The 11,642-nt window shown below is 35.7% G+C and overlaps 5 protein-coding genes across 5 annotated transcripts; 2 read left to right on the plus strand and 3 right to left on the minus strand.

Moving 5' to 3' along the window:
* Nucleotides 1-82: 82 nt before the first annotated feature.
* Nucleotides 83-940, minus strand: ATG5 (Atg5p; the record flags this gene model as incomplete). Its single annotated transcript, XM_003675474.1, has 1 exon — nt 83-940. The coding sequence occupies one exon, from the start codon at nt 938-940 to the stop codon at nt 83-85; it is 858 nt and encodes a 285-aa protein (XP_003675522.1).
* Nucleotides 941-1,092: 152 nt separating this feature from the next.
* Nucleotides 1,093-2,649, plus strand: NCAS0C01660 (uncharacterized protein; the record flags this gene model as incomplete). The annotated part of the gene is made up of 1 exon (XM_003675475.1): nt 1,093-2,649. One exon carries the CDS (start codon nt 1,093-1,095, stop codon nt 2,647-2,649), a length of 1,557 nt encoding a protein of 518 aa, XP_003675523.1.
* Nucleotides 2,650-5,774: 3,125 nt separating this feature from the next.
* Nucleotides 5,775-7,070, plus strand: PRP46 (mRNA splicing protein PRP46; the record flags this gene model as incomplete). Its single annotated transcript, XM_003675476.1, has 1 exon — nt 5,775-7,070. One exon carries the CDS (start codon nt 5,775-5,777, stop codon nt 7,068-7,070), a length of 1,296 nt encoding a protein of 431 aa, XP_003675524.1.
* A 136-nt stretch (nt 7,071-7,206) lies between these two features.
* On the minus strand, nt 7,207-8,286 carry RRD2 (peptidylprolyl isomerase RRD2; the record flags this gene model as incomplete). Its single annotated transcript, XM_003675477.1, has 1 exon — nt 7,207-8,286. The coding sequence occupies one exon, from the start codon at nt 8,284-8,286 to the stop codon at nt 7,207-7,209; it is 1,080 nt and encodes a 359-aa protein (XP_003675525.1).
* A 251-nt stretch (nt 8,287-8,537) lies between these two features.
* Nucleotides 8,538-11,333, minus strand: NCAS0C01700 (uncharacterized protein; the record flags this gene model as incomplete). Its single annotated transcript, XM_003675478.1, has 1 exon — nt 8,538-11,333. One exon carries the CDS (start codon nt 11,331-11,333, stop codon nt 8,538-8,540), a length of 2,796 nt encoding a protein of 931 aa, XP_003675526.1.
* Between the last annotated feature and the right edge of the window lie 309 nt (nt 11,334-11,642).

Consider the following 11,642-nt stretch of genomic DNA (forward strand, 5'->3'; position numbering starts at 1 on the left):
ATAAGCATTCGTGTTTTAAAATTAATTCATTGTTATTTATGTAAATATTTGAATATATAAAACAAGAAGAATTTGAAGTCCATTAACTTTCTTTAGTAGAGTGAGTCTCTGATATAAGCACTAAATGAAGAAATCCATCAAAGCTCATAAAATTATTATAGACTGCAGTTAAATCCATATCAAGAGGAATTTGGATCCCCTGACAAATAAATATATCAGAACTTTTACGTTCAAGCGACAGATTAACAAAAATATCTAGTATCTTACATGCTGATCCATCATCTTTATGTGTCATAATGGTTGGCTGATTGACCTCTCCAAACGATAAACCTCGATGAACAATTAGAGGAACAAACCGTGGCTTTATAGGCACAATTCTACGTGCAATATGTTCGAAGTTATCCAATCGTCGTAATAGGACACTGTTCCAAAATATTTGAGAATCCTTCATAGAGACTGACATCACCTGTTTGGAGGAACCATTGAGGATAAAACAGGCTTGTTTCCACAAATGCATCCAGTATTTTTCCACTTGATTTATTCCATCAATTAATGGCAAAAGATTATGGGGTATATTAGGGCCATAATTCAAATGCAATTTCCACATATTTAGGGTGGTGTCGTCATTAGCGGGAGCACTATTTCGTAGATATTCAGGTTCAACAACATCATAAATGACACCCATTGGATAATGCCACGGTATCGAAGTATCCTTGAATTCAAACCAAAATTGACCAGTATAGTCATCTATGTTTATTTTCAAGACATTTCGTATTCTTGAGAGAACTAAAGGGAGATAGTTGATGATGTATGTGTCCCTCGGTATTCTCAAATTCACAATACCTTTATTCTCAGGAATTCCATCAATGAGTATATTAGACTTTGCAATGAATTGAACATTCAGTGCCCCATTCCAAACTAATTCCCTTACTTTTTCCATTATCTGTTTGGTGTTTAAGTCGTCTCAATTTGGGTTGGCTCGTTCCTGAGCCCAACCGTTTATTATTATCATGAAATTAAAGAAGCGATGCAAATAAAAGTTATCACTTTGACACATCTTCAAAACAACAATAATAATTAGTAAGACACTTAATGAAAGTGTTGAAACCAGAAGACCAACTAGATTCCGAATGGCTTTGGCAATATGATGATGGTGAGAAGGAGATAAACGTGTTCGATGCTCCTGATAAACTATACATGACGTTCGGAGTATTTTATTTGGATAGGCTGGCTACTGATACAGAACTTTCATTACTTTTAGTTACTGAAGAGCTTACAAAGTTAGTGCAAGAATGGCAGAGCCGATACCCCTGGTCTGAATTCCAAGGTATTTCAATGAATATACGGACAACAGAGGACAATGTACCTTATACGTTTGGACAAATTTGTGTGGAGGATAACGTTCATGATGAAGAGCTTCTAATGACTAATCTATTATATGAGTTCTCAAGTAAAATGGGACCTCAAGTTTTTATCAAAATTAGTGATACAGAGGGTGACTTCATATTATCTGAGATTCATGATTTTATACCTGAAGAGTACGAATATCCAATTCCGAACAATAGATTTTGGCTTCATGAAGGAAAATTCAAGATGATACCAACATATTTTTATGATGGCAGGGGATTAAAAAAGGGAGAGGCATTGGATTTTCTACGAAAGGCATACTTTAAATTGATTGAACTCGAGTCACTAAATGTTGGGATAAAGAGCAAAATTTTAGATAACTTTCCAAACGGTATTTTAGATAATCTGGTAAAGTTGCCTTTAAAGATAGAATCTCAAGAATTTTATGATATACTGACGGAAAACCCCCAACTAATTAGTTTTCTCATCAAGAACCTAATACATCCAGTCGAGGAAAACGAAGATGTTGACTTTCAACTCGAAAAAGAAGATGAACAGGACAATTGTCGCCAGTTGGAACTACTTGTTCCAAGAAATCATTGCGATTTACTTTCTCTTTATCTCGATACTCAGAATCTAAAGACTGACATAGATAAGATCCCATTACACAGCAGTAGAGCCCTATTCCACGTATTTCAATATTTGGTGGAAAAGAAGACGTTAGAGGTGGTGGAGTCTGAAAGAACCAGAGAGTCTGAGGAAAAGTTAACCCAAGAAAGTGTATTAAATTTTTTCAACTTTGAACAGGCTTCTTTAGAAGCTAAATTCCAAGCAAATACAGATGTCGAACCTACCGAGGAGTTGATGGATAAGTTAACTGCCTTTTTTGGAGAGAGTGATAAAATTGATATAACTAATGAAGATGTGTTTAAGAAAAATAATGAAGAAGCTTTAAATGAGGAAGGTATCGATTCTCAAGCTAAGAATTACTTTCAGGAACAAAATGTTGATATCGATGAAGATGATTTCTTTGAATATTTCCTAAAGGGGGCCTTGAAATTAAAGGGAGAGAAAATAGAGGAATTTCGTCGACATCCTAGCATAATTACAACTGAACATCCAGAGAAAGATGAAATAGATATTGATGTCGAAAATGAATTTGAGGAGATGTTTCCTGATATGCAATCGAAGGAGAACGTTCCAGATTCCTTAAATGAGCTATTTAAATCCCTCTCTGTTGATGGTGCTCCAACAGGTCCATTTCAAAGTCTATTAAGGAATTTGAAGAATGAAACAAAGTAAAAAATGTGATATAAGAAACCAGAAACTTTATTTTTTAGGTTCACATCCACGCAAGGATATTTAATCATAACTAAGTCATTAAAATGTATAATTGTCTATAAAGTACTTTTTAACATATGCATACTCAACTTAACTAATTAGTCTTCCGAAAAGAAGTTATCTTCATTATCCGCATTATCAGAGTCTTCATCTTCCGTTCCATGAACGATTAAAGATTTGGAATCATCATGTATCTGATTCCATACAGCCCGATCAAGTGACAGAGATCTTGTCTGCTGCTCAATCGATGTTTGAACGGTACGATTTGTTGGAGTATGAGTTCCTTTTGAAATAGTTTCACTATCACTATGTATTGGTAGTCCAACATGATCAGGAAAATTATCAGCAGGGTTGTTATCCTTATATCCTTTCCCCAGAGATATACTTTTGATAGGAGTGATGGTAAATCCCTGCGAACCTCTTTCATTGTTTCCTTCCCCTTCGGACGATGAAGAAGAAGACTCTTCCTTAATTACGTCCTCAGTTTCCGTAGCTGGACTTTTCATGTAAAATCGTTTGGAGTTCCTCCGACCAACTTTCCCATGTCGTGTAGCAACGTACCCTCTTTTGGTTACCCAGGAATGTTGTGTTCCAAAACGAGGCAAGACAGAATCTTTTAATGATATATTAGTTGGCATCCCGACATTTTTTATTTTTGGTATTGATGTTGTTGTGATGTCATAAAATGAATCTGTTCTTGAACTACGGTCAGAAGTACTTGAGGCTCCCGACATTATACTCATATCTCGCCTAATAAATTTCCGGGAATATCCACTACCAACAAAAGCGTCTGATACTGAAGAAGAGTTTTGTCCTGTACTTTCCAAATTATTTCTTCCCATGATTGAAGAGTCTGATATTTTGTATGACGACGTATTGCCATCAGTAGAATATTCGGAGTTATAAGTATCGTTTGACATTTGTGAAACATAGGAAGCAGGACGTGCTTTATTGGAAGCTACTGGTCTCTTATCGTCATTCGATATAGATCGTGCATAATCAAAAGATTCATTATCAAAGTTTAGAGTAGAAGCTCTTCTGGAAATGTCACTTGACGCTGTTGATTTAAATCTCTTTAATATGGGCTCATCAATTTTTATTTTTCGTTCAATACCTTCCCCACTAGTAATATTTCGTTGCGTATTGATATTAGTCTCCTTTAATGGGTCTTTCTTTTTCGAAGGGGATTCCTTTGCCTTCTGGCTTTGCTTTTTGTTTTTAAAAGTCTTTTTGCTTGAAGATGAGCCTGAACTTTTTGATGACATGACGTCCTTTTTGGGAGAGGGTGTGTTCTTTTTTCGGTAAGAACTCGATGTTGCCATGCTGTAGACACTACTGTCGTTATTGGATGGCACTACGTTAGAACTACTTCCATTATTACTATTCAAATACTTCTTCTGTTTGAAAAAATCCGAAACTTTTTTGAAAAGGTTCCCCTTCCCTGTAGTTTCTTCTTTGTTGGATGATAATGTTAACATTGGTGTGGTTACTGCCCGTTGAACTTGAAAAGAATCAAGAGAAGTCTTACTCGCAGGTGTTTTGATCTCATCATCCTTAATCACAGATTTTCTCAATGATCTTACTCTTGAAACTTCCAATGACCTTTGTAAAACATCGTCATCATCGGTTGGCTTTGGCTGATCTATCACAGATGAAGTATCGAAAACTTTCCTGACTGACAGAAGGGATTTACTTCTCTTAGGATAGTTTAGTCTTTCATGTCTCTTCTCTTTCTCTAGCAGTAATAACCATAATGCTGATAATGAGTCACATTTTTTTTTCTGAATAGAGTTTTTAATAGCTTGTGTATCTAAGCCTGTCCTTTTCAGTTTCTTCATCAGCCGCCTTTCCAATTTAGAATGGAATTGAGTGGTTCCTCGACGTTGTCTTACAAGTATCTTTTCAGTCTCCTCTAATATCGTTGAACCAAAGGGCTGTAAAAATGGATGCTTCAATATTTGCTCAACAGTTGGTCTATCATTTGGATTCTTTGCAAGCAGTCTAAGAATGAGATCTTTTGCATCTGCTGTTACAATATTTTCGTTAAGTTGTGGGGTCTGATGTACAATTTTCCATTCAGTTTTCGTTTCATCATCTTCATCAAAAGGCATACTGCCATTTATCATTGTATAAAGAATGACTCCCAAGGACCAGATATCAATTTTGAAGCCATCATAACTTTTTCTCTCAATTAGCTCTGGTGCCATATATACGGTAGTTCCACAAATCGTCTCTAAAGTAGTTTTAGTCATACACTCTCTTGTAAACCCAAAATCAGTCAATTTAGCATCTCCGGATTTATCTAATAGAATATTCTCCAACTTTAAGTCCCTATGTACACAATTTAATGAATGCGCATAATGAACTCCTCCTACAATTTGAGCAAATAACTGCACACATTCATCAGTAGGGACTCGGTGCATGGATAATACTCGGTCATACAGTTCTTTACCAGGACAGTACTCTAGTGCCATCCAAACTTTAGTTTCTGTTATAATGACTTCATAAAGTTTTGTAATATAAGGGTAATCAAACTGTCGGTGATAGAATACTTCTCTAACAATATTTGGATCATTCTTATCGCTTGATTTAAGAACCACTTTAGTATGTGTTGGTCTATGCTGCGCCAAGTAAACTTTGCCGAAGCTTCCCTCTCCAATTTGGTCCAATATCTTATAGTTTCCCACTTCCTTCAATCCACAAGACGTAAACTGTCCGTAAAGCTTATTATAGGAAGCACCAATGATGGCTTTAATGTTGTTTTGTTCCAGTTGCATAGCATTGTTCATTTTATTTGTTTTGAGTTATAGCTGAACGAAACTTAGACTCCTTCAAACGTAAGAAATATGTGTTGGTATGGTATCTTCAGATATAAACGGTAATTATGAGTTCTACTGGAATAGCAAATGTATCTTGATTGCTGTGCTGTGTCACCATTAAGTAATTATCTTATTCAAGGCCTTTCTATAATTATATTTTTCGGTAGTTGGAAAATTCCATTTCGTCATAGTAGTCTATTGACAATCGTAGAATGAAAATAAACAACAGATACCGAAGAGTAAAGAGAGAGTTTAAGGATCTTAAGTATGTCCACACATGATGAAAACCTGAGTTTAAAGGAACTTGATGATTTTTATGCCAATATACGATGGAGAAACCAATTCTCAAGCATGGATGTTCTACCTAAGCACATTCAAGATAAGATCGACGCTAAGAAAACAGTTCTACAACGATATAAAAGTGTTCAAAATGAATCTTCAACAAATCAAATGGAATCAACCCAACTTATAAAGGCAACTCCCAGTAACACTGGGTCTTTAGTCGAGAAAGTCTTTGATTCTTCAAATGATCAATCAGTGATGACCAGACACAGGGAGCTTATCGTGCAACAACCAGAATGGCATGCTCCTTGGAAACTTAAAAGAATAATCAATGGACACCTTGGATGGGTCAGATCCATAGAGGTAGATCCTGTTGATAATGAATGGTTTGCAACAGGTAGCAACGATACAACAATTAAAATTTGGGATTTGGCGAAGGGGAAATTAAAAGTAACGCTAGCAGGCCACATAATGACCGTACGAGACATTGCCATTTCCAAACGACATCCCTACTTATTTTCAGCCAGTGAAGATAAGCTTGTAAAATGCTGGGACTTGGAAAAAAATATGGCTATTAGAGATTACCATGGCCACCTATCAGGAGTACATTCAGTTGATATTCATCCTACTTTAGATTTGATAGCCACAGCGGGGAGAGATAGTGTAGTGAGATTATGGGATATTAGAGCGAGAGTAGCTGTAATGACTCTAATAGGTCATAAAAACCCCATAAATAAAGTGCATTGTTTACCAGTCGATCCACAGATTGTTAGTTGTTCTACTGATGCCACAATTCGTCTATGGGATATTGTTGCTGGTAAGTCCATGAAGGTTATAACTCATCACAAGAAGTCTGTAAGAAATATTGCTTTCCATCCGACTGAATTCTCTATGAGTTCCTGCTCTGCAAATGATATTCGGTCATGGAAGCTCCCAGAAGGTGGGTTATTGACAAACTTTAACTCAGATGGCTTGGGGATTATCAACACATTAAGTATCAACCAAGATGATGTGTTGTTTGCAGGTAGTGACAATGGTATGCTTTCATTTTACGATTACAAGTCAGGGCATAAATATCAGTCGATGATGACTAAAGAAATACCAGGATCGTTAGAAAGTGAACGTGGTATATTATGTAGTACATTTGATCGAACAGGTTTGAGACTGCTTACAGGTGAAACTGATAAAAGTATTAAGATATGGAGCATGGACAGTGATGCCACCCCAGAGACAGACCCCGGTCTGCCTTGGAATCCTACTTTGGCAGCACAACGATTCTAGTATCATCTAGTATCGTAATTTAATAATAATTATATAAGCAAAATTAGCTTTAATTTGTGTTTATAAAGGAAAAGTGTAATTAATATCGGTATCTAGGAAATTAATTAAACGATACATAGTTGTACTTGGCTCTCAATTAATCAAATGGAATCGGTTTGTGAGCTTTCTTATTCATTTCTGTAGCTGCAATTGCGCTAGGTAACTTAATACCGCAACAATCTCCCCAAGTACTATGCGTATGTCCTTCTTGCAAACATTCATCATCTTCATCTGTTCCATTGTGAATATGATTACTTCTTGCCGGAGATATCCCTTCTGGACATTTTAGAAATTCACTAAAATAAAAATGCTGCATAATTGGTAGCTTACCCAAGACTTCAGCTGTATACATTTTGATCATTCCTTCAGCTACTTTTGACCACTTTTTAACACCACTAATATCATCTAACATTGGAGAATGCCATCTAAGAGATGTTGTCGTCTTAACAGAGTTTATGAAGGAAATACAACCAAAGTACAAAAATTTATCTTTGAACAGTTCTACTAGCTCTTCATTATGGATAGACATTGGTTTTAGATGTTTATGTGGAACTAATTGAAACGCTCCAAAGAGGAAAGGTAAAAAATGGTAATCATCAAGACCCCAAACACCATGTGATCCAGCCGGCTCCAACCAGTATTTGGTTTCCAATACTCTCATTATATTTAAGTATTTTAGGAAGACTACAAGAACCAAATTGATTGCATCCTTTTCAAGATCAAAAAGACCATAGCTGTATAATCCAAATAGAAAACAAATAAAATTTAATTCATGTCCAGAACCGTAGTCAATACGCCTTTTGTTACCCCATGATTCATCCAAATAGATCGACAATTGCTCAAGCTGTTCATCAGAAAGTGTTGAGAATCTAGTCTTTATTAGACTGCTAGATTTTTCATTCAACTCATCATAAAAGTCTCTAAATTCAACCTTACCAAACCTTGATACTTTGGCTTCCTTAATAACAGGATGCTTATCTACAAGCTTATTAACCTCATCAAGTAGTGATGATAACGATGCAATCGAAGGTGATATAGGCTCCACAATCTGCGAGTTCTCATGTCCCTCAACTGATTCAGCCAGCGTTGAGATGAAATTCAACAGATCCTTTCTAGTGGCGGAGTTCTTCCATACTTCCATATCATTTTCAGTCAGAATTCTTTTTTCAGGAACCATGATGAAACCTCTTGCTATTCAATTTGGTCTAGCCACTTTCTGGTGTTAAAAAGGGTTGCAAGCATACATCTTGGCGCGAAGCTTCTTATAGCGATGAGGTTTCAAATTAGTTCATCATATGACGCCTCAAAAAGGGAAAACATTAAAAAATATAGCAAATCCTTTTTATTTATCTGAGTAGAATGCTAAATAAGTATATTCTCTTTTAATGAATATTAAATACTATCTATAAAAAATTGATCTATTGGCCCCTATCCTGATGCTATGCTTTCATTTTCACTTTCATTATCTGAGTCTCTACCAGGTAAAGTGGTAGCAACAATGCTTGGCCTTTGAAAATCTGATGTATGTGCCCAAGGAATTGATTTTGAGATGCTTCCAAACGTAGTAGTACGGCGTTCAAGAGGTGGGTGATAGGCTGGCATGGGTTCCTCAATTCTCGTTTCCCTTGTAATGTCAACATTTGGCACTGCTCCCACCGTATCAAATCTATTTATTCTGTTCGAAGTCTGTTGAGGTTCATTGGTAACACTTAAATTGTCATTTCCACTATTACTCTCTAAGACAATGATATTAGTAGCCTCGTCCGAATCGGAGCTTCCTAAGGGAGTAATGGAAGTTATGTTAATAGGATATGGTAAGGGGGCTGTCCCGCTGACTCTAAAGAGGTTCACATTAGCCACATGCTCATTTTCTACACGGAAAATGATCCAAACGAACCTTCTCAGAACCTCAGCTGTGGCTAATATAAAAGATGTATCAGCACTTTGTTGAATGGTTTGAGGCGCAATTGCATAAACAATCCATTCAAATCTAACTATTACATTCCAAATCATTGCAAAGTAATAAATAGACTTTCTCTTGTTACTGTACTTCCCTGTTTTCCAATTCTTCTTCCCAGCTAAATACAAATCATCTCTCAAAAATGTATTATTTTGGGAGGGTTGCAAGAGTGACCAATCCATTACCAAATCCCAAATTGATGTGTAAGTGGCATTTAAAGTTGCAAAAACAATGAATATTTGCCTCGAATGGAAGGATTTTGGTGATATTCTATAGACACATAATGTTGCATTGTATGCCACACCCAATGTGTATTTTGCAGCATTTAACAAATGAGGGAACCAGTCACCTGAGTCTGCAAATCTTCGTAAGCATTGCATGAATCTCCAGAAACTTGGTAAACATCCTAGGACACCCATGGATCTTAAATGAGATGAGGAACACGTTGCATTATCAGATCTTACATAAACACAAAAGAACATCGCCAGATCAGATATGGAATATGTTAGTGAACAGACTATATCACCGAGGAAGAAATCACCGAACTCGACTGGGTAAAATCCTGAAAATATTAGTCTTATTCCTGAACAAAATAACCATTTTCTGGTTTCAACCAATTTATCCCAAAATGGGATCATCCAAGATGGAGCAAGGAATAATGTTATAACAATTCCCGGGAAAATAAATCCCAGAGGAGTTAATTTTTCTAATTGGAAACTTATAATTGCCAGAATGGAGCATGCCAGGATGAAGAGTGATATGAAATAATATTTCAGAGAGATCTTTGTAGTTGCAAAATCGTTATTGAAGAATTGAGTTCCACTTCTGGCTTGTATTTCCCCAAACATAATGAAACGATAATTGATACCACTTCTATGCCAAATGAAGCAATTTCCAATAAAAAGAAAAGAGATTAGTAGAACCATATACCAACCACCCCAGAGGGGAAATAAGATTCTATGAATATAGGCCTTATCATCTGAGGTGAAGATCAAGTATAATGTGTAAATAATCAATGAAAAAGCAGCTCCTATGAAAAACCCAGAAATGGTCATTTGTAGTATTGAAATGTTTATCCTATGTATTATTCTTTCGTTTAACGAATATTGGATACCAAACTTTCTTAGTTTGTCATTATTTCTTTTCATTTCTGTTAATGAATTCGTTAAATCTTTGATATACCAACCTCTAACCTTGGATTCCCACCATAGCAAGGGGTCGTCAGACTCGTTTTCAGGTGTAATATCCTCAAACACAAGTGGTTGATAAGTTGATGTCTTTTTCATTCTATCCGTCATTAATGCAATATTGGGATCAATATGACTAAAAATGGTATAATTTTCCTTAGCATAATTCATAAATTTAAGACATTCCTTGGTTTCACAAGTTTTGTCAAATTTCTTTGCAATTTTTCTAAATCCTGTTAGATTTAAATCTCTGTAAGTCTTTACTAACTGCAAAAATAGGTAAAATTCCAATATGGCTTCAGTTAACAATTTTTGAGCCTTTTCTACTGTAATTTCACTTAGCATATCATTTTCGGAGGCATTAAATGTTTCCTTCCCCTGAGATCCCCTACCGTTTTGATGAAAATAACTTGTGATTCCTTTAGCTGGTAAAGAAGGAAGTAAATTATTATTCTTTAATATGGTTTTTAGCTTTTGAAAATAGAGAAAATGAGAAGCAAAATTCTTATTAGCATTTGCAACATTTTGTTGGCCATTCAAGGTAATAACTCTTCCCCTGTTAGGAGCATAGGGGTGTTGGATTGTTGAATCAATAGGAGTGTTTTCAACATCAACAGACTCAGAAGACGAGACAATTAGTAAATTCCTTGTCTTTTTATTATCGATGGAATGCCTTTGAATATTATAAAATCTAATCTGGTTTTCCAGGATGTTATATTTCTTTCTACAATCATTTATCAATTCTTCATAAAAATCATTACATTTATTCAATTGCTCCCCAATTAGCCAATCTTTAACGAATTCTTGCACTATTTTCTTTTTTACTGGCGAATAATCTTTTTGGATGGAGTACACATGGGAAGGAGTTACTGGCGTTGAATTTTCTTGGTCAATATATGTAGACTCAATGGAATCGCTGACTGATGCATTCAAAAGAGAGTCAGTGGTAGTTTCATCAATATCGTTCTGAAGTTTTTGTTTAAAGGTTTTTAATTTCTTTTTCCCTACTTTATACTCAACATATTTGTCCTTCCATTCTGGAATCATAGACTCGTTCAAATGGTCCCCAAACTTCATTGAAACGTTAAATTGGTTATCTTTTCAATCCCGATGGTTCTTGGAGGTTTCTTCCTCAAGGATCTAAAAATCCAATAATGAAATGCAATGCTCTCTTTTTCAATCTTTTGCAAAGGTACACTGGTTAAACATGTAAACCTTAATTGCGACTGAGGCACTGTTTTCCTTTTTGTTTAACAAGGACTAAACTAACGTTAGATGGAGTAAAGGGCGTTTAAAACTTAGATGGTGCGCGGGAGACAATAGCATTATATATTGATTTTTTCTTTTATTAATAGACACAGAACAATAGGATACTAGATGACATTA

This window comes from Naumovozyma castellii, chromosome 3, assembly GCF_000237345.1.
Source record: "Naumovozyma castellii chromosome 3, complete genome".
NCBI classification, from domain to species: Eukaryota; Fungi; Ascomycota; class Saccharomycetes; order Saccharomycetales; family Saccharomycetaceae; genus Naumovozyma; species Naumovozyma castellii.